The 19,925-nt window shown below is 49.3% G+C and overlaps 4 protein-coding genes across 4 annotated transcripts; 3 read left to right on the top strand and 1 right to left on the bottom strand.

The window, feature by feature from the left end:
* Window positions 1-1,239, bottom strand: GIQ15_01463 (uncharacterized protein; the record flags this gene model as incomplete). Its single annotated transcript, XM_033548880.1, has 1 exon — window positions 1-1,239. The coding sequence occupies one exon, from the start codon at window positions 1,237-1,239 to the stop codon at window positions 1-3; it is 1,239 nt and encodes a 412-aa protein (XP_033409831.1).
* Window positions 1,240-4,501: 3,262 nt separating this feature from the next.
* Window positions 4,502-8,192, top strand: GIQ15_01464 (putative HC-toxin efflux carrier TOXA; the record flags this gene model as incomplete). The annotated part of the gene is made up of 11 exons (XM_033548881.1): window positions 4,502-4,563; window positions 4,621-4,833; window positions 4,893-5,176; window positions 5,262-5,783; window positions 6,090-6,214; window positions 6,547-6,721; window positions 6,778-6,801; window positions 6,859-6,930; window positions 6,994-7,176; window positions 7,562-7,663; window positions 7,819-8,192. 11 exons carry the CDS (start codon window positions 4,502-4,504, stop codon window positions 8,190-8,192), a joined length of 2,136 nt encoding a protein of 711 aa, XP_033409832.1.
* Window positions 8,193-10,937: 2,745 nt separating this feature from the next.
* Window positions 10,938-13,436, top strand: GIQ15_01465 (carnitine O-palmitoyltransferase 2; the record flags this gene model as incomplete). Its single annotated transcript, XM_033548882.1, has 4 exons — window positions 10,938-11,250; window positions 11,310-11,339; window positions 11,403-13,244; window positions 13,312-13,436. 4 exons carry the CDS (start codon window positions 10,938-10,940, stop codon window positions 13,434-13,436), a joined length of 2,310 nt encoding a protein of 769 aa, XP_033409833.1.
* Window positions 13,437-14,738: 1,302 nt separating this feature from the next.
* On the top strand, window positions 14,739-19,046 carry GIQ15_01466 (DNA damage-responsive transcriptional repressor RPH1; the record flags this gene model as incomplete). Its single annotated transcript, XM_033548883.1, has 5 exons — window positions 14,739-14,951; window positions 15,008-15,105; window positions 15,217-16,109; window positions 16,171-17,215; window positions 17,285-19,046. The coding sequence occupies 5 exons, from the start codon at window positions 14,739-14,741 to the stop codon at window positions 19,044-19,046; spliced, it is 4,011 nt and encodes a 1,336-aa protein (XP_033409834.1).
* Window positions 19,047-19,925: the final 879 nt, after the last annotated feature.

A 19,925-nucleotide genomic window follows, 5' to 3' on the forward strand; every position in this document is an offset into this window, starting at 1 on the left:
TTATTGACCGATAGTGTTACCGACGAGTCTCTCGGCAGCACCAACAGAGTTGGCAGCATCGAGGTTGTTAGCGGCATCGACGTTCTTGATGGCCTCGATTTGACGTCCGGCAAGACCGTTGGTAGCACCACCGAGGAGGTTTCCAGTAGCGCCCTGAACGACACCAGTGGCAGTTCCAGTGATACCCTCAACACCGAGCTGGCGCTTAGCGGCATCCAAACCGTTGGCAGCACCGGCACCGTTGGCAGCAGCGACGTTCTTGATGGCCTCGATCTGACGTCCGGCAAGACCGTTGGTAGCACCGCCGAGGAGGTTTCCAGTAGCGCCCTGAACGACACCAGTGGCAGTTCCAGTAATACCCTCAACACTGAGTTGACGCTTAACGGCATCCAAGTTGTTGACAGCATCGGCACCGTTGGCAGCAGCGACGTTCTTGACGGCCTCGATATCGCGCTTGAGGACACCTAGTTCCTTAGCAGCACCGAGGTTGTTGGCAGCAGCGACGTTCTTGACGGCTTCGATATCACGCTTGAGGACACCCAATTCTTTAGCAGCACCGAGGTTGTTGGCAGCGGCGACGTTCTTGACGGCCTCGATATCACGCTTAACGGCATCGACGTGGTTGGCAGCATCGGCACCGTTGGCGGCAGCGACGTTCTTGATGGCCTCGATCTGACGCTTGAGGACACCCAATTGTTTGGCGGCGCCGAGGTCGTTGGCAGCGGCGACGTTCTTGACGGCCTCGATGTCGCGCTTAGCGGCATCGACGTTGTCGGCAGCACCGAGGTTGTTGGCAGCAGCGACGTTCTTGATGGCCTCGATCTGACGTCCGGCAAGACCGTTGGTAGCACCACCGAGCAGGTTTCCAGTAGCACCCTGGACGAGGCCAGTGGCAGTGCCAGTGAGACCGTCAACGCCAACCTGACGCTTGTTTGCGCCCTGGGTCAACTTTCCGGCAAGACCGATAGCCTCACCGCCGACGTTAGGGCCGGTAATGCTACCGGCTCTTCCGAGAGTGTTTTCGGTGGCGCCTCCGATGATCGAGTTAACACCGGTGTCGCGCTTGACCTGTCCCTGGGTTGCCCCATCGACAGTTCCTCCAGCAACGTTGTGGACTACTCCGTTAGCAGTGCCAGTAGTTCCGCCAACAGTTCCTCCGACAACATCACGAACTGCAACTGGGGCAGCAAAGGCAGAGCTGACCATGATGGCCGAGAGGACGGTAGATGAGAAACGCATCTTGATGGATTTGAAGGAATGTTAGGTTGGGAAAGAAGGAGTGTGGAGAACCAGAGGAAAATTGAGAGAAGAGACTAAAGAATGTGTAAATGAGTGAATGTCTCAAGTTGGTTGCTGGATAAGAAAAGAAGAGGTGATCCAAGAGGATTCTTCCATCCTTTTATGCCACCGGCCTCACTTCCTGCTCCCTTTCGATATGTCACGCTCGCTCTCCCGTCATTGCAGATCCGGCCAACAGCTCGTGTCTCCTTTCGGAGGCGGCCCCTTTAGCCAGTCCCACTCACAAGGAATAACTGCTGCCATCCGTGCTATTCGCCGCATGCTCAGTCCTCACCAGGGCGAGCTTCTCCGGAGTTGGAAGTGATATCTGCACGATCCCATCTTTGGCTCCACTCCGCTTGCACGGAGTAGTTTTCATTCAATAGGTCAAAGTTATGCGCTGGCGGAGGCCTCACTACCAGAGCTTGCTAAAGCAGGCTATCATCTCGGCTGGCATTCTTGTATCTGTAGGTAGCTCCTACTCAAAGCTGTAGATAGAGTACGGAGTATTGATAACTGGGTATCCTTTGACAATACTCCGTACTTCCTGCTCCTCGCCTCTAGACCACCCTGGAGTCTGTTTGTCTCTGCCTGCTCTCGACTTTTGCGGACGGCTACCTGTCGAAAATCTCTTTGTGGCTGTTGTTGTGATGTTGAGGTTAAAAGAAAAAATGTGGCTTGTCGATCGTCGAATCTATGGAAAATTGAGTTTGCGGGGCAAAAAGGGGTCGAAGCCACCAGTTCCACAGGTCGGCTCAAATGATAGTGCACGCCCTACACCATGTTATCATAGTTAGGGGTTTAGTTAGTGATCTACATGCTCGCAGGTGCACTTATCAAGCCTTGTTCCATGGGTGCTGTTGAGCAACCACCGGCATATGGAGATGTACCTGGCAAGTGAACAGCTATCCACGCCGTCAAGCTTTGCCCCTTGAAACGAACCATACCGCGCATACGCTTCAAGGTCTCAGGAACGGCAATAATGGAAGGTGTTTTATCGAACTGGTCATTCGGAGATGGCGACTATTTGTCAACCTAGTCGGACTATCTCCACGGGTTATCAGCCTTCACTCTTGAAGCCCTATGTCATCTATAGAAGCATTTAACGTCCGCCACTTCGCTACAACACACGGAGTACTAACCACCACAGGGCCTGAGCTAGAACAATCGAAGGTGAAACCAGTCGCCTTCAATATGTCGCGTGGGCCTTCGTAGATAGGGGAAACCAATCGTATGGGTTGGAATTGGGCCATATCTCAACGCTCCCCACCGGTGCAGGTAAGTCAGGGATTCCTAGTTATCGGTTGTGCATAGTTCTCGTCAATAGTTAATTGCGAAATAATCTCCGATATTCCACTGCGTCCGATCACATATTGGCGATACGCCTCAGAGAGGCTTCTAAGCGGCAGGCGGACCTGTTTATCGCTTCAGTGTGGACAACTAGTATTACGAATACTACCTGTTGGAATATCTCCCACTTAATTATCGATAGCCCCAATAGCGGGGCTTCCTTAGCAACGGTATAGCTTCGTTTAGCGCCTCTAGCTTTAACGGTAACGCCCATCACAGCGGGATGAATGTCAGGCACCCCATGCCCTGATGCGAGTGAGTCGTGGGAGGATGGGAGGATGGGAGCTGCCATTTGCTGCGCGGACGCTTCGAGAACGAGGCTAGAGGGCATCGTCAGTTGATCTTCATGAAAGCGGTCTGTCTTAGAATTATCCTACCAGGGTAAGGCTTGCACCACGAGTCGACTCGACAGTAGGAAGATATCCCGTACCAAACAACCGTCTCTGCCGTCTCTGCCGTCACTGACAAGCTAGCAATGCCCTTGATTGAAATGTACTTAGCCAGGGGAACTCTCGTGATGATCCTTCATTCCAGTTGATTATCAATCTTAAAGCTGAAGATCCTAATTCAACGTCTGCGGTTGTGAGGCAGACTACTACTGGTCTCTCTTGGGCGCGTACTCTGTACTTCCGTCGAAAGAAAGGAATGCAAGCAAACAGGAGAAGTGTTGTCTAGGTTAGATCTCGGGACCCTACAACCTAGATGGATGAGTGTGATGAGATGTTTTAGTCCGTTTGGAAATATCCTCTTCCAGGGTAGAAATGTGACGAGGAGCCTGAGAAAGGCTGAAGGCATGGTGGCTAGTAGCTTAATCGAGTTCCGTAAACTTTCCGGAAAACATTTGCAAAGTTACCAGTCAGCTCCGAGGACCAGGAACAGGGCTCGATGTTAAGTTCCATAATATATTTCATCTCGATCCATCCGTGGCTTGTTTCTTTCTCTACATCCTGACGTTTTGTTGTCCAGGATAAATTTGGCTAGAGCCCGGCTTAGTCATCGCTCAACTCCATGCTGATTTGAAACAACATTCCGTTCCCGAATTCCGTTCCATTCCCAAAGCTCAAGGGATAAACAAAATGGCCAGGTTATCTGTGGCCTTTGGCATTGAATCTAGCAGTTGAGCATGCGAGACTCACCAGGCAATGACAATATGCAGTCCAAAAACGCCCCTAGTCGACGGCAATATCGCCAGTATGGTACCTCCTGTACAAACTGTGTTCGCGGGAAGTCAAAGTGCACCCCAAGTCAAGGAGACCAAACGACTTGTCAAAGGTAGAATATCTCCGTTTATTTACTTTTTTGTCTTGGGTGCTTTGGCCTAAACCATGTATGCGATGCACAGATGCCAGCGTCTAGGAAAAGAGTGCCAGCCAGCACCAGCAACTCGTAAGCGGAGAGCTGTCGATCTCTCTTTAACTGCGAGGACCAGGAACTTAGAAGAGAAGCTCGATGAAGTCGTTGGTTTGCTCAAGCCTACGGTGGAGCCCCAGATTCCCCTCAGAGCGCAAAGCTATGCGGTATGTTCTCGATGTTGACTATTCTAACCCGGACTTGAGCTTATTGGATATAAATTCGCCTTTCTAAGCCTTCCCTGGCGACTCCTACACCATCGGCTGTAAGCTCCGATACACCACCAAGACCTGCCTCCCAGGGCCTTGGAGTGCCATCGGGAGAAGCGGAAAAGATTCTAAATACCTTCAAAGGACAGCTATCGAGCTATCTACCCTTTGTAATCATTGAGGATTCAATGACTGCGGAGGCATTTTATAGCCAATGGCCTTTCTTCTAGCTGACTATTGTGGCCGTCACGTCAAGATCAACTGATAAACAACTTGCCTTGGCTGAAGATATTAAACAGCATATTTCCCAGAGAATGCTTTTTGCAGGTGAAAAGAGTTTGGATTTACTCCTCGGCATTCTCACCTTTGTAACATGGTTCGTATGACTGACTTCCGGGATGTCAGAATTGACCTTGACGTTAATATCCTCTAGGGGACGCTTTACTGTCTATCCCGCACAGATCTTGACAAACCTTATGCAACTAGCTATTGCCTTGGTATATGATCTAGGTTTGAACAAGCCGGTGTCACAAGAGCCAGCTCATCGAGTCCTGTGGGAAGGACTCCCGGAGAAAACTCACAGTCCGGGAGTACGGACTATGCAAGGGCGGAGAGCGCTACTCGGTTGTTTCGCTTTAAGCACAACGTACGTACACCTTTATCTTTACCCCTTAAAACTAGACAATCACTCATGACTTCATTTAGAATTGCGTCATACTTTCGAAGGCTCGAACCTTTGCGCTGGACCCCGTTCTTAGACGAGTCTCTTCAAATATTGCTTGGATACAAAGAGTGCCCGTCTGACCTACTCCTAGTTAACCTCGTGCGATTAAGCCTTATCGCTGAAAACTCAGCAGAGAGCCATTGGCAATCATCGCCTGTATATCCGATTCAAGGCGATGGGACGCTATCAGAATTTTTCCACAGAGCAATCCACGCACGACTCGACAAGTTTAAGAAGGACCTTTCTCCAGAGCTCCAGCAAAACAGTAGGACATTGACACAGTATATTTTGCATGTAAATATTAACCAAGATTTCTACAGGGGCACTTTTACTAGGACTATATGGTGCAGAGGTCACTACCCATGAGTTTTCAGTATCGACGGATTCCAGCATGTTTACTGCTCCAGGGCTTCAACGCGTTGATTCGCTTTATAGCTACTTGCGTGCTACCAAATCCTGGCTTGACTTGTTTTTCACAATCCCACCAGCTGAGTACGTGGAATTTTCGCTATCAGTTCTTGCACTGCTCGGCCGGTGCCTTCTGGCGGCATTCAAACTCTCCACATTTGAGCACCCAGATTGGGATGTGTCTCTAGCAAGGGAAATTTTGCCCATGCCACTCATTCTTAACCAGGTGATAGAAAAGATGTCACAAGTAAAAATAGATGCCGGCTTAGCCAACATCAGCGAAGAATCTACGGACATTTATACCCGTTCTGCGAGGAAATTCTCCGCAGCGAAAATGTACCTTGAAACTCAATCTGAGAAAAAACGTATGAAGAAGAATACCGAGGCCGGAACAATGACCACAGAAGACGCGCCGTCGGATATGTTTGATGATATGTGGGTTAATGACCTGCTATTTGGTCCCGGTGATTATTTATTTGATACCCCCTTACCAAGACCGGATTTGGCTGGACCGGAATCTCGCTCCCAATTCCGTTCCTGAAATCCGGAGGCAAAATCCGGAGGTCAATTCCGGTCGTCGAATATAAAAGGTCAGGAACCGGATTCCTTAGTATTTATTTACAGCTCCTTCATCATAGCCTTGTGTTTCATTAGCTATTAGCAGCTCGATTCATCCATTGCCATGTCGGAGAAGGGAATGGGGGTTGGTCCGCCCCTAGATCAAGCAGTAAAGACGACGGAACAAGGAGAATTACAACCTAACCATTTAGAACAAGGTGATGAAGGAGCCGATGAAAAGCCCAAATACGTATTTGGTGTAAAGCTCGCTTTCATCCTAACGGCTCTCGCTCTTGTGATGTTCCTTTCGCTACTGGATATTTCAATTGTTGCTACGGTGAGTTAAAATTATTATTTTATTTTGCAACACTTCGTCTCATACTAACTCCTCTCGTTTTCTTAACTGTCAGGCGATTCCTCGCATTACAAGTGAATTTCGATCACTATCTGACATTGGATGGTATGGTAGTGTGTTTCTCTTGGGAAAGTGAGTTTCAATGCCGCTTGATATTACTCCTGAGCTGAAAATTGGGCTCACAGTACAATCTTAGCTTTTCACTCCAACCTTTAACAGGGAAGATATACACGCATTTCAGCCACAAGGTCAGCATTCTAGCGTAATTGGTTATCTTACTAGTACTTTTTATACTGATTCTCACGGTCTCTTAGTATACTTTTCTGGCGTTTCTTGCGGTTTTCGAATTTGGTTCACTGCTCTGCGGTGTTGCGGTTTCATCGAACATGTTAATTGTTGGTCGGGCAGTAGCAGGATTAGGATCCTCAGGCCTGTCAAATGGGGCCCTCACTGTCCTTTCATCATGTATCCCGGTACATAAAATGGCAGGTAGGTCGGCTTTAACTCTCTGTTACCGAGTATAGCTCAGACTAACGTTACCACAGCTTATCTTGGGATCCTTTTGTCAAGTAAGAAAGCATAAGGCTGTAATGCGAGACGCCGTTCTAATGAATCTTTCATTCTAGTCGGACAGATCGGGATTGTTGCTGGTCCACTGATTGGGGGGTCTCTAACGGAATATACAACATGGCGGTGGTGTATGTTTACCCCTGATTCTACGTATAATCAAGGATTACCTCTTATGACTAACATATGCCTAGGTTTTTACATCAACCTCCCTATTGGAGGCATTGCTGCCGTCTTGCTGCTTCTCGTCGATATTCCTAACCGAAAAGTGAACCCTGCCAGCAAACACCATCTCCAGCGGCTTCAAAAATTAGACCTCGGTGGATTCGCTCTGTTTGCTCTCGCCGCGGTACAACTCCTTCTGGCTCTCGATTGGGGTGGGACAAAACATGCTTGGGGAAGTGCCACTATTATAGGCCTCATATGCGGTGCTGTTTGCACCACGGCTGTATTTTGTGCATGGCAATATTACAGAAAGGACGCTGCCATGATTCCTTGTTCGATAATCAGACAGCGAGTTGTTTGGTGCAGCTGCTTGCTCGGTGGTTTCTTCATGGGCGCTATGTTGTTGATATCGTTTTATCTGCCTCTATACTTTCAAGCAGTGAAGGGTATTTCACCAACCCTCAGCGGAGTTTACCTACTGCCCCAAGTTATAAGTCAGATTATATTCTCCGCTTTCTCCGGTATCTTGGGTATTTCTCTCTTTCTTCTGGTCTACCTCCGTGGCTTATAGTTATCACTAACATTCCACACCTCTAGTCAAGAAATTCGGTTACTATCTCCCGTGGAGTGTCGGTGCAAGCATCTTGATATCAGTCTCCGCGGGCTTGATATCCACCTTTACCCCAGCCACCTCAGCAGGTATGTGGATAGGTTACCAAATCCTCGCGGGCGCTGGTCGAGGATGTGGGCTTCAAATGGTAATTATCTATACTCCTCTAACGAATCACCATTTTCCATGGCATTATCAGGAGTCCCTTACTAACATAAGTTATGTGAGGCATAGCCTATAATAGCAGTACAAAATGCTGTGACCGCCGAGCAGGAATCAATTGCATTCGCTATTGTGATGGCCACCCAGACGTTTGGGGGCTCGGTGTCCCTCGCTCTCGGCAAGGCAATTTTTAGCAGCGGGCTGGAGACAGCGCTGCCCATATACGCCCCAGAAGTAAACCCCGTGACGGTTATCAATGCAGGAGCAGGCGCAGTGAAAGACGCCGTTTCTAAGCACTTATTATCAGGGGTCTTATTGGCATATAGCGAAGCCATTTCGCATGTATTTTATGCAGCTACTGGTATCGCTTGCGTTACATTTCTGCTGAGCTGGGGGATCGGCTGGAGAAGCGTGAAGAAGCGACCTGAACCTGGAGAGGCCAAGTCAGAGACTTGACCTGAGTTCAGGCTCGCCATAAATTAATATATCGCAAGAAAAAGGGAAGTTCTTCTTGATTACGACGAATCAAGGCTGGCCACATACTAAGCCGGAGCGGAGCATGCTATTTTGTTGTGTGAATATGGATAGAACATATAGAAACGAACGGTCATACCTCCCACTGTTTCGTTTTGGATAGTCCATTAATCTAACTCGTGTGCAATTGTTGAGAAAACCGACGACATTCTCCCGTAGATGGTTGGTTTCGGTGAATGTGTGAGAAAGGTGGAAGTCATGGTCAAATATTTAAAGCCTCGGTCATATTTAGCCGCGGCACAAGCTCAAGCTCCGTGGTCCCAACATCACCAGCTATAACAAGCTACTCCATTACATGCGACTAATTCCCAATGATATACAGTTTAGCCAGATGTGTCCTTAAACTGTAACATACGTACTCGTTTTCCTCGAAGGGTCATTTTTACAACTCTTTCAATTGGATTCAACGCGTGCGTTGAAACGATGGCAGACCTCGAAGCAAAGCAAAGAGCAAGGGAGTCGGTAGAAGCTTTCCTCAAGGTGTAAGCTGCCTTATTTTATCCTTGGAATATTGCTCGCGATATACCCAAATCCAATAACAATAATTCTTTTACTAACATACGTCTCGCAGGTATGGAGAAATAACAACAGAGAAGAATTACGAGGTGCATATAAACCCGCCCATCTATGCATGTCATTATCCCAAACATGGGTGCCGCTTGGAGTGTCTTGCGGATTACTTCTACAGTATGGGATAGCATTAAAGATAGTTATTGACACTTTTTCCTAAAGGGATATGACAAACGATTCTTTGAGGATATCCGCCTTATCGATGTGGAACCCTCTGGAGGGGCAACCTGGGAGTTGGACGTGACAGAATACTGGTCAAATCTGAACGGTACCGATTTCTTAAGGCCCTCTATATGTTGCCATTGATTATACAGAATGAACATATCTAACCATGCTGCATGTACAGGCGTTATGCATGGGGGCGCTTGTGCGGTTGTATTTGGTACGTTGGTTCTACCGTGTCTACTACTCGCGCAAAATACACCAGGCTTCAGATACCCACCTGCTTTGAATCACTAGGAGGAAGATTATACTAACGTACTTGCCGGACTGAAGACATGTGCACGGCTATATCGATGAACCCGGTAACCAAGCCGGGATACTGGTAGTGCGTGTCCCTCTTGTTCCTTAAGGACGGCCCAGCTATCGCATCCTCGGTCCCTCTAGCTAATCCAATATAGCTTCTTGCAAGGAGTTTCACGTTCATTGAACTTATCCTACCTCAAGGGTATACCTACTGGTATGTTAATGGCAGATGCATCACGCTATACCTACGGTTTTAAGAGCCTTGTATTCTAACAAAAATAGGTACGACTATTCGGATTAAATGCACAACCCTTCAGCATGGAAGAACAATGGCAATGCTTCGCGGTGTAATGGAGTCGGTAGACGGAAAGATTATATATGCAACAGCAGAACATCATAAGGTCGCTACTCCTGCAAAGCCAGAATTTGCAGAACGGTTAATGAAGGAGCGAGAGAGGATAGAACTAAGACGAAGAGAGAAGCTGTGAAGAATAGATCATCTTTTACACAAACATATATCAATTTCCGAGGACGACGTCTGATTTAAGCATGTAACCCTGCAAGGATAGGTTGTTGTTTTTATTTTACTTTTCTTCTCGCAAAATGGCCACACCGTAAATAGCTACATACAAGTGGCATATAGGATGGAAACAAGTGTAACCCTCGACACCACAGTATGATACTTGCCGGGTAGGGTTACGGCGCCGAGTTACTCCCGCTGAAGAGAGGCAAGGGAGCCGGACGCTTAATATAAAGTTGCCCCCCTAGAACAAGCTCCCTTTAAAAGAAGCTCCGCTGCCCCGACCCCCCATCCTCGGCAAGCTGGCCCGATAAATAATAGATAAACCATTTGCATCGCTCCTATTCCTATCTCTAACGAAAGTAACATTTACAGTAACGTTGGAATATTTTTCAGAACCATACTATCAAAGAGAGAACAAAGTGAGTGCTGGTTGGCTATCTTCTTGGTTTCAACAAGTTGGATTCTTGGGTTACTCCCGCTCTGGTTGACACTCGCATCTACTATACACCCTCATGTCTGTTGCGTTATATCCTACATACTCTACATCCTACCGGCCTTCTCCTATACCTTATCCGACTTCACATGTGTGGCTGAAGGAGTCGAGCCGGAAGATGAATGAAGCTCGTGATCTCATCTCGTGGTTGGAGTCGCGGGGTTGACTACGAACTACATTCTGTGTATGGCGAGGACGCATCATGATATCCTCCTTATATATCCAATACCCATTCCTTACATGGAAACACTCTCTCGTCCATATCTTTTGGTTAATACCGTGGCATCCTTTACTGTCGCCGCCTGCTCATCGTTAAAAATATACCCCTGCAAGCAACGACGTCATCAAGTCCAACTCCCAAATGCCGCCATACTGTCTGCATGATTGCCACTATTTTTACCGCAGTGCTTTACGCCTTTTATCTATCTCTACTCTAGTTGCTGCTCGATACGCTTAATATCTGTCTTTTTTTATTGTTTTGCGTTCTTTCGTCCAGTACTTATTCATGGCAGGCCAGGTTTTCAACCGTATAAAACTCCTTCGTGATTCTCTCAACGACACTACGGATAAGCGTTCAGCTTCCCCTTCGCCTAAATTATCGCCTACTATTAGATCTATGGGCAACAACGGCGAAAATATGACCACGTCTAATGAGAATCCCGTGGAAGGGGGCGCCGGGAATGGGGACACCCCAAAGGAGAGCAAAGGAATTACCTTTGCTAACCAAAACTCACTGCCAAAATTACCTATACCAGATCTCGAGTCGACTTGTGCCAAGTATTTGGAGGCTTTAGCACCGTTGCAAAGTAAGAGAGAACATGAAGCCACAAAGGCTGCCGTGGAAGAATTCATGACAGGTGAAGGGCCTGAACTTCAGGAGAAGCTGAAGAAATATGCTACTTCCAAGTCGAGCTATATAGAACAGTTTTGTGAGTAACTCTGCTCTCGGAGTGAGTATGCGTTTAGCTGACTGTCCATCATGAATTAGGGTATGATTCTTACTTGAATTTTGATAACCGTAAGATAGATACCTGAAGCTTCTTTCTATAATTAAGATCGGGATGCTGATACAGTTTATTAGCTGTCGTTCTCAACCTTAATCCATTCTTCCTGTTGGCGGATGATCCGACGCCAGCAAGGAACAACCAAGTAACAAGAGCAGCATCTCTTGTCGTTTCTGCCTTGTCCTTCGTTCGGGCAGTACGGAAAGAGGAACTTGCGCCGGACACAGTACGTGGGAAACCACTTTGCATGTTCCAGTACTCACGGCTATTTGGGACGGCGCGAGTACCTACCCCCAATGGCTGTGTCATTGGTCAGGACTCTGCATCTAGACATCTGGTAGTGCTATGCCGAGGACAGTTCTACTGGTTCGACGTGTTGGATGAAAACAACGACCATCTGATGAGTGAGAAGGACATATCTATTAACCTTCGAGTGATTATCGACGATGCAGAGCAGACACCAATCCAGGAGGCCGCAAAGGGGGCGGTGGGAGTCCTGAGCACCGAGAGCAGGAAAGTATGGTCTGGGTTGAGGGATATCCTGACGCAAGATAGAAGCTCGAATAACGCAGAATGTTTGAATATCGTCGACACTGCGTTATTTGTGCTCTGTTTAGATTCCACAGAGCCGTCCAACGTGGCAGAGCTCTGCGGGAATATGCTCTGTGGCACAGGCAAGATTGTTCGGGGAGTGCAGATAGGGACATGTACGAACAGATGGTACGACAAGCTGCAGATTATCGTTTGCAAGAACGGCAGTGCGGGTATAAATTTCGAACATACCGGTGTGGATGGCCACACTGTGCTTCGCTTCGCCAGTGACGTCTACACGGATACCATCCTCCGTTTTGCCAGGACTATCAATGGCCAGGCACCGAGCCTGTGGGCATCCAGTAGCCCTGCACCATGCAAACGCGACACGGTAAATCGGTTGGACGACGCCAGCACTACGCCTCACAAGCTCGAATGGGACATGGGCCCCGAGTTAAGTACGGCGCTGCGGTTCGCTGAATCCCACCTGGCAGATCTGCTGCACCAGCACGAATTTCAGGCCCTGGATTTCGCGGGGTATGGAAAGAACTTTATAACCAGCATGGGCTTCTCGCCGGATGCGTTTGTGCAGATGGCGTTCCAGGCAGCTTACTATGGATTATACGGACGCATCGAGACGACGTATGAACCCGCGATGACGAAGTTCTTTCTGCACGGAAGGACGGAGGCGATTCGCACCGTCTCGACCGAATCGAGCGAGTTCGTCAAGACGTTCTGGGGCGATAACCCGGTGAAGGAGAAGGTGAGGGCGCTCAAAAGGGCGTGTGAGAAGCATGTCGACACCACCAGGATATGTTCGAAGGGGCTGGGCCAGGATAGGCATCTCTATGCGCTCTACTGTCTCTGGCAGAGGTCGTTTGGCAGTGGTCCTGCAGTGCTGGAGGGGGATGGACCCTCACCTGCAGCCAGCACGCCGGACGAAGCGCACAGTACGCCCAACTCCCGCGGCGGCCGCCAGCTACCGACGACGCCAGCGCTGTTCAGCGACTCTGGCTGGGAGAGGATCAATAACACGATCCTCTCGACGTCGAACTGCGGGAACCCGGCCCTGCGTCATTTTGGGTTTGGGCCGACATCCGGCGACGGGTTCGGAATCGGGTATATCATCAAAGACGACTCGATATCCATCTGTGCGTCCTCGAAGCACCGCCAGACCAGCAGGTTTATGGACACGCTAGATTCGTATCTGGTTGAAATACGCAAGCTACTGCGGGCTACGGATCAGGCCAGCGGGAAGGGCAAGGCTGCGTCTGTACAGGAGCAGGCTGGAAGGACCGAACGCAAAGGTCGAGGACGAATGATCCGGACAGACTCCCTGGGCCTCATGGATGGCATGGAGAGCGGCGATGACGATGGGATGGGCGGCTGTATGTCTATCTTTTTCCTTTTCTTTTCTTCTTCCTCCCTGTACGATTACTAACTATGCACGTCTAGACGGCTTCTTCGACGCGGGAATGCTGCAGCATGCGCTGAGGGGGACGAGTACGGGCGAGAGGGAGGACGGCAAGGCCTCTCCGCGACGCCTGGTGGGCAAGAGCCTGAAGTTTAACGAATACTAGGTGGAGGAAGCCCAGAGACACGGCGGGTAAATAGTGTAAACATGAGTGGTCAAACTATTGCATATACTTCTGTCTGTTTCCCCGCGATGATAAACTATAAGCCCGCCAGACCCAGTCGTCGACGTCTTCCCTGCATGCCATCTGACCACTGCAGGCCAGTGACCTGGAGACTGAGGCCCCCTGGAGGCGGTTGATGCGTTGTTCGTCCTTCTTTGCTTCTTTCTTCCGTCTGTCTTTCCTCCCCCTTTTGGTGGATCTGATAAGAACTTTTTTTCTTTTTTTTTACCTTTTTTTCCTTATCTATGAACCATCACATGACCCTCTTACGTCATCCTTAAAGCGGCGACCCTCTTTTTACCATATCAGGACTAGCGTAGTTGATTGTTACCCGAACAGGACTAGCGCCATCCCTTGTCAGCCAATTGCCTGATTCGGCCATGTCTTTTTCGACTTCTGCCCAAGCAAAACTTCCAACGACCTCGCAACTACTGCACATCTACTGCATCTACTGCATCTACTGCGACCTCACCTCCTCCTCCTCCTCCCCCGCCATCCATACGTGCAATAGGTGCGACTGCGAGGTGCTGCTCTGCTGCTGCTGCTGGCTGCGAGTGTTGGCTGAGTTGGTGCTGCTGCATGGTCGTGCTAGGATCGCTGGGTAGGGGACACACGGAAAAAGGGTACTTCCAGGCCTGCGACATTAGCACCAAAAACCGCATATTTACAAGGGCCTGTCGGAACCAGCACGACCGATCGAACCTTCGACTTCTTCCCTCTTCTCGTCCTCAGGAGCTGCGTCTTGGACACCTTCACGATCCCCAATGGTGTCTCTGCTGCTCCTTGCCCACCATCTCACGACCTGACACTCCGCCCCTCGACGAGACCTGATACAGTCATACCAGGCCGGCTGTCTCGAGTCGTTGGTTTTTTCCACTCACAATACCGTACTAAGCGACCTTAACACCCGGAAGTAACCCGCATACTCGATCCTGGTCGTTCTCCCTTCTGCCCAACCATATCTACTACACTGCACGCATTCGCTACTTCCAACCATACTTAATCTAATCCTGCGCCGTACCTCGTCTTCCCGCCCTTCTGGCTCTTCTTCTGCCAGCTACGGACCCGTTCGGGGGAATCGATACTGCCTGCTGTCACTCTTCAAGGGCGTCTAGCCTCCTCTCAACAAAATCAAGGCTGTATAGGGCTGACGAGAGAGAAAAAAACAAAGCAAAAGAAAAGAAAAGAGAACGGTTAGGAAGAGCGAAAGGTGCGACACATGTTCGCATAGATCAGCCTACAGCCATGGCGGAACATCATATCGTTCCAGGCGGCAATACAGCTGCATCAATGACCCCACCTGCCAGCGCCGACGGAGAAAAGATGCATCCTCATAGCCTCAATTCTTCCTCTACGTCGCCTCGTCCTTCCATTGAGGATGACGGTACTTCTCCCATCATGGACGATATCCATCCCGATCATTATTATGAGGGTGGGAGAGTACCGGTCTTCAAGCCGGTTAGTCGTGTCCGCGGATAATTTTTTTAATCATCTGTACTAATACTGGATGCTAGACCATGGATCAGTTTCGAGACTTCAGGGCCTTCGTTCGTAGTATCGACAAGTACGGCATGAAGTCCGGGATTGTCAAAGTGATTCCACCGAAGGAGTGGTGAGTACCGCAAGCTTCAATGACATGTCATTAGCTTTTATAATACTATCTAGAGCCGCCATTCTTATGATTGTCTTGGGTGTCTGTCTTGCTAACTCATGACACAAACAGGACGGAGTCCCTTCCCGCCCTAGATGAAGCCGTCAAGACGATCCGCATCAAGAACCCCATCGTCCAAGAATTCACAGGGTCTCACGGAACCTTTACCCAGGCGAATATTGAGAAACAGCGGTCATATAACCTGCCACAGTGGAAGGCTCTGTGTGAAGAGATTAGCCACCAGCCTCCAGCTCGGCGCGGAGAGAGACGCTGGACTCAGGGAAAACCCCGCGGAACAGCCAGAGGACAATCTAACAAGCCTGAAGCCCAGAAACGCAAATTAGCTCCAAACAAGCGTAAACCCAGTGAGGAATTACCCGAAAACCAGGATGATGGTGATGGATCTAAGCCGGAAAGTCCACCCACCCCAGTGTCTCCAGAGTCCAAGCCCGTCAAAGCCAAATCCGAGGAATTAAGTGATGGAGAGCCGTTGCCAGCCCCCAAGCCAAAGGGCAGACAACCCAAGTCTGTCTCTGCTCGTCGGAAAAACAACCGGGATGAGCATGATGACTACATTGATGAAGAAGCTTTCATCGATTTTGACTATCATCTCTCCAGTAACGAAGAGTTCACCGCCGAAAGGTGTGAGGAACTCGAAACCGCTTATTGGAAATCTCTTATGTATAACAACCCCATGTACGGTGCTGATATGCCAGGTTCTTTGTTTGATGACGCCGTCACTTCATGGAACGTTGCCAACCTGCCCAACCTGCTGGATGTCCTTGGCCAGAAAGTCCCCGGGGTGAACACTGCATATGTCTACCTTGGCATGTGGAAGGCCACCTTTGCTTGGCATCTTGAAGATGTTGACCTGTACAGTATTAACTACATCCACTTTGGCGCTCCGAAGCAGTGGTACAGCATTTCGCAGGAGGATCTCCCACGGTTCGAAGCAGCAATGCGAAGTAGGTTTCAGCTGATTTGACTATCGATAATGCAACGTGGGTAGCTAACCGTGAATAACAGGCATTTGGCCGACCGATTCGAAGAACTGCAGCCAGTTCTTGCGTCACAAGACATACCTCATCTCCCCTACGGTTCTCAAGTCACAGTACGGCATCACTGCCAACAAGCTAGTTCACTATGAAGGCGAGTTCGTTATCACATTTCCTTATGGGTATCACTCCGGATTCAACCTAGGCTACAATTGCGCAGAGTCAGTCAATTTCGCCACGGAAAGTTGGCTTGACTATGCCCGGATTGCCAAGAAATGCCACTGCGAAACGGATACCGTCTGGATCGACGTCGATGAGATCGAACGAAAGCTACGAGGCGAATCTACTCCTGAATACTACGATGAGATTAGAAGTGAGCAGTATGAAGGTGCCTCAGACCTTCTTACCCCGCCTAGGAGCGTTCCGGAAAAGTCCTCAAGGCCCAGGAAAAGGAAAGTCGATGGTGTTGAATCCAAATCCAAACGCGCTAGGTTACATTTGGATTCTCCAAGGAAACCTCCATGTGTTCTGTGCCCAAATAGTATGGATTACGAGGAACTTTTGGCTACCGAAGGTGGCTTGTCGCAAGCACACAGACGCTGCGCGTTGTTCATCGAAGAAACCTCCATCCTCAAGGACGACTTAGGTCGCGAAATCGTTTGTGATATCGACAAGATCCCCAAGGCTCGAATGGGCTTGAAATGCTTGTTCTGTCGCGAGGTAAAGGGTGCTTGCTTCCAGTGCATGTACGGAAAGTGTGCGAGAGCGTATCATCCAACATGCGCGTTACTTGCTGGCGTACAGGTAGAATTTGGCGAGACTGCAGTTATTGCTGATGACGGCCACGAGTACTCGGTTCCGGCCATTGATCTGAAATGCAAATATCATCGTCAGAAGCGCTTTGGCTCACTGCCCTCACAGCCTCTCGATACAGACTCCAAAGTTATGGAGACGGCGCTCAAGTTAAAACCTGGAGATTTGATGCAGTTTCAAGCTGATAAGGAGATCAATGGAGCTGTTGTGTTGGAGAATCGCCCATCGGAGCGCTCGTTGATGTTGAAAGTGCTTCCAAGAGGGTAAGTATTTTTTACATTATTATTTCTTGTCGTGAACTAACGGTATACCTTCTTTTTCTTCCCTTCTAGTGATGTGATTGAACTTCCATACCGTTGGACCTTAATAGTTAAAAAGTCGAATTTCCCGCCACTACCTCCGAACATCGTACCGCTTCCCCCTCATCTATCTCGAAAGCCCGATTCGAGAAACGATTCGAACTCTTCCATGCCTTCTCACGGCATGATATTTGGCGATACCTCTTCGGGCTACCGCTGGGAGGACTTTGTTTGCGAACAACCACCATTTAATCCGGATACGTGTACAGTTGACCTGGCCAAACCGGAAACACTATGGTATTATCTTGGCAAGACCTCCACGGACTGTCGTGCCCAGTATACCCATAATATGGATATTCCAATTCATAATTCTAGGTCTAATTTCCTTGAGAGTGTAAGAACACTTAGAGCACCCACTGCTCCAGCTAAGCCCGGCCGTCCTCCTATCTATAACTCGAGCCCAGTGATTTCCAGAGCCCCTTCCGTGACCCGGCCGCTTCTAGGACCAACAACCACACAGGCAGCAACGACGACGGTAGTAACGACAAGAGCGGCGTCCCCGGCAAAGTCTCATGCTTCCAATGCACAGACAAATGACAAGCTCCCAGTGTGGAGTCCAAGCGACAGTGCAATGAAATCTACAATGGCTCGCCGGCTTATTGCTTCTATTACTGAACATGCCAATGTAACTGCTGGATATACTATTGTGAATCCTGACTTTGTGGTGCAGACGCTTCTAGGAGATGATACCTCGCCCATCCCAAAGAACGGCTTGGAAAAGCTCAGAACCTCCATGTCCGAATCGCAGGTCCCTGTCCGATCCGTAGATGGCACCCTCTCCTACCAACCGCTAAACATGGAGGGCGACGACGTCGATCATCTCATCCGCATGCTTCGATTCGCCGTGAGCAGCCTCACCAGCGTCGTTAACGTACCGGAGAAACCCAAGGCCCCGGAACAGCAGCGGATAATAGCACAAGAGCCTGCAAAGGTCCTCGAGCTCCAACCCCAAGAACCCGCCGCCCCATCCATCACCGGAAGATGGACATTCCTGGAAATGCAGCGCCGTCAAACCCCGTCCGTCTACTGCTCGCCATATGCACCAGGTTTTGGGTTTTCGGATTATGCCAAGGAGGAATATGGACTAGTAGGAACTCCGCAATCATCTCGAAAAGAGCCTTTAGCAGCGGACTATTTTGCTAAGCTATCACCAGAAGACCAGGAAAAGATAGTCCAGGCATGCGGGCCGGTTCCCCCCGCCTCGGAAAGCTTCTCAACCCTGGATGACTCGATCATAGCAACTCATGGCCCTGAAAACCAGAACCTCCTATTCCCTACGACAGAAATTACCGCGCCTAATACCTCCGCGGCCATGATCCCTGATAACCACCTCCATCCCCTATCCGTTTTCGATATGACCCTTCGCGCCGACTCACCTGCTTCGAGTTTCAACCGTGTCCCACTCCACTACCAGTCTCCTCAGGAGTTCGGGAGCCACATAGACCACGAATCCTCACTGCTCCCGCGCCACCTCAACGACCACCACGATCTCTTCGGTGATCAGCAGGCAAACACACGGTTTTGGCAGAGGAGCGTGCCGTGGAACGATGTTGATACTCAGTCCCATGGTGACGAGCATAGGCCATTTTTCGGGCCCCATCTCCGTCCCCCAGGACATGAGTATGCTTCGTCGGAAATGGAATTTGGCAAGGGTCCTGGGTCGCTTCATTCAATGGATATGGCTGGATTTGGTTTTGATGGGCCAGATGATCTCTTACCGGAGCCCAGTCCATAGAAAAATTCCTCTACCTATAGTCTGGCAGCCATAGCTGTATTTGATTACTCTTACGCCCATGATGGGATGCATATACCTCGGCTCTCAAGTCGGTTTTTATAACGCCGATACTTCTTTGCCTTCATTAAATATGTTTTACGATAGAACCCTTTTGTTTCCTTTTTGAATTCCATTCTGCCTTTCGACAGTTGGCTTAATTTCGGCAATGCTGTCCATTTTTTTTACCTGTCCAGTGGACGGGGTGGGATAATATCCTTTCTCTAGCGGACCGCATGCCGCTACGATGCAACAAAAATACCTAAAATCCTTTTTTCCGTTTCCTTTTCTTTCTTTTCAATCTCGACAACGGAGAATACAAAGGCTTCAACAACTATTGTTCAATTCTTCCGCTCGCCGCCGTGTCCGTCCCTCTGCACCTTGCTCGGACAGCTTCAACAACGCCACGGGATAAAGGATCTTAACTTCCGCGACTCACTCTTAGACGATGACTATCATGTCCGCCCGTCTCATTCACGACGCATACAACCAATGCCATTATGATGACCCCAGTCCTCCTTCGCCCCGCGTGTACATTTGCGTTCCTGAAGCGTTTCGCCCCCATTATATTCGCTGTCCCCATGTTTTACAAAAAAGAAGATAAAAAGTCTGTGTTCATGACACCTTGATTGTACTTACCCATACATCTTTAACCTAACCTACCCCCTTTCACTCCTTTCCCTCCCCTTGTTTATGGTCCCCCTTCCTACGGTATGTGACGACACATTTCGATCTCCCGGTGGTTCATACCACATAAAAATAGCCAAGATATCTCTCCCCCATATGATCTGTACTTTCAGTTTCCCACCGATCTACCCATGAACATCCCCCCCGCCCCCCCTC

This window comes from Arthroderma uncinatum, assembly GCF_011692745.1.
Source record: "Arthroderma uncinatum strain CBS 119779 chromosome Unknown scaffold1, whole genome shotgun sequence".
Classification (NCBI taxonomy): Eukaryota; Fungi; Ascomycota; class Eurotiomycetes; order Onygenales; family Arthrodermataceae; genus Arthroderma; species Arthroderma uncinatum.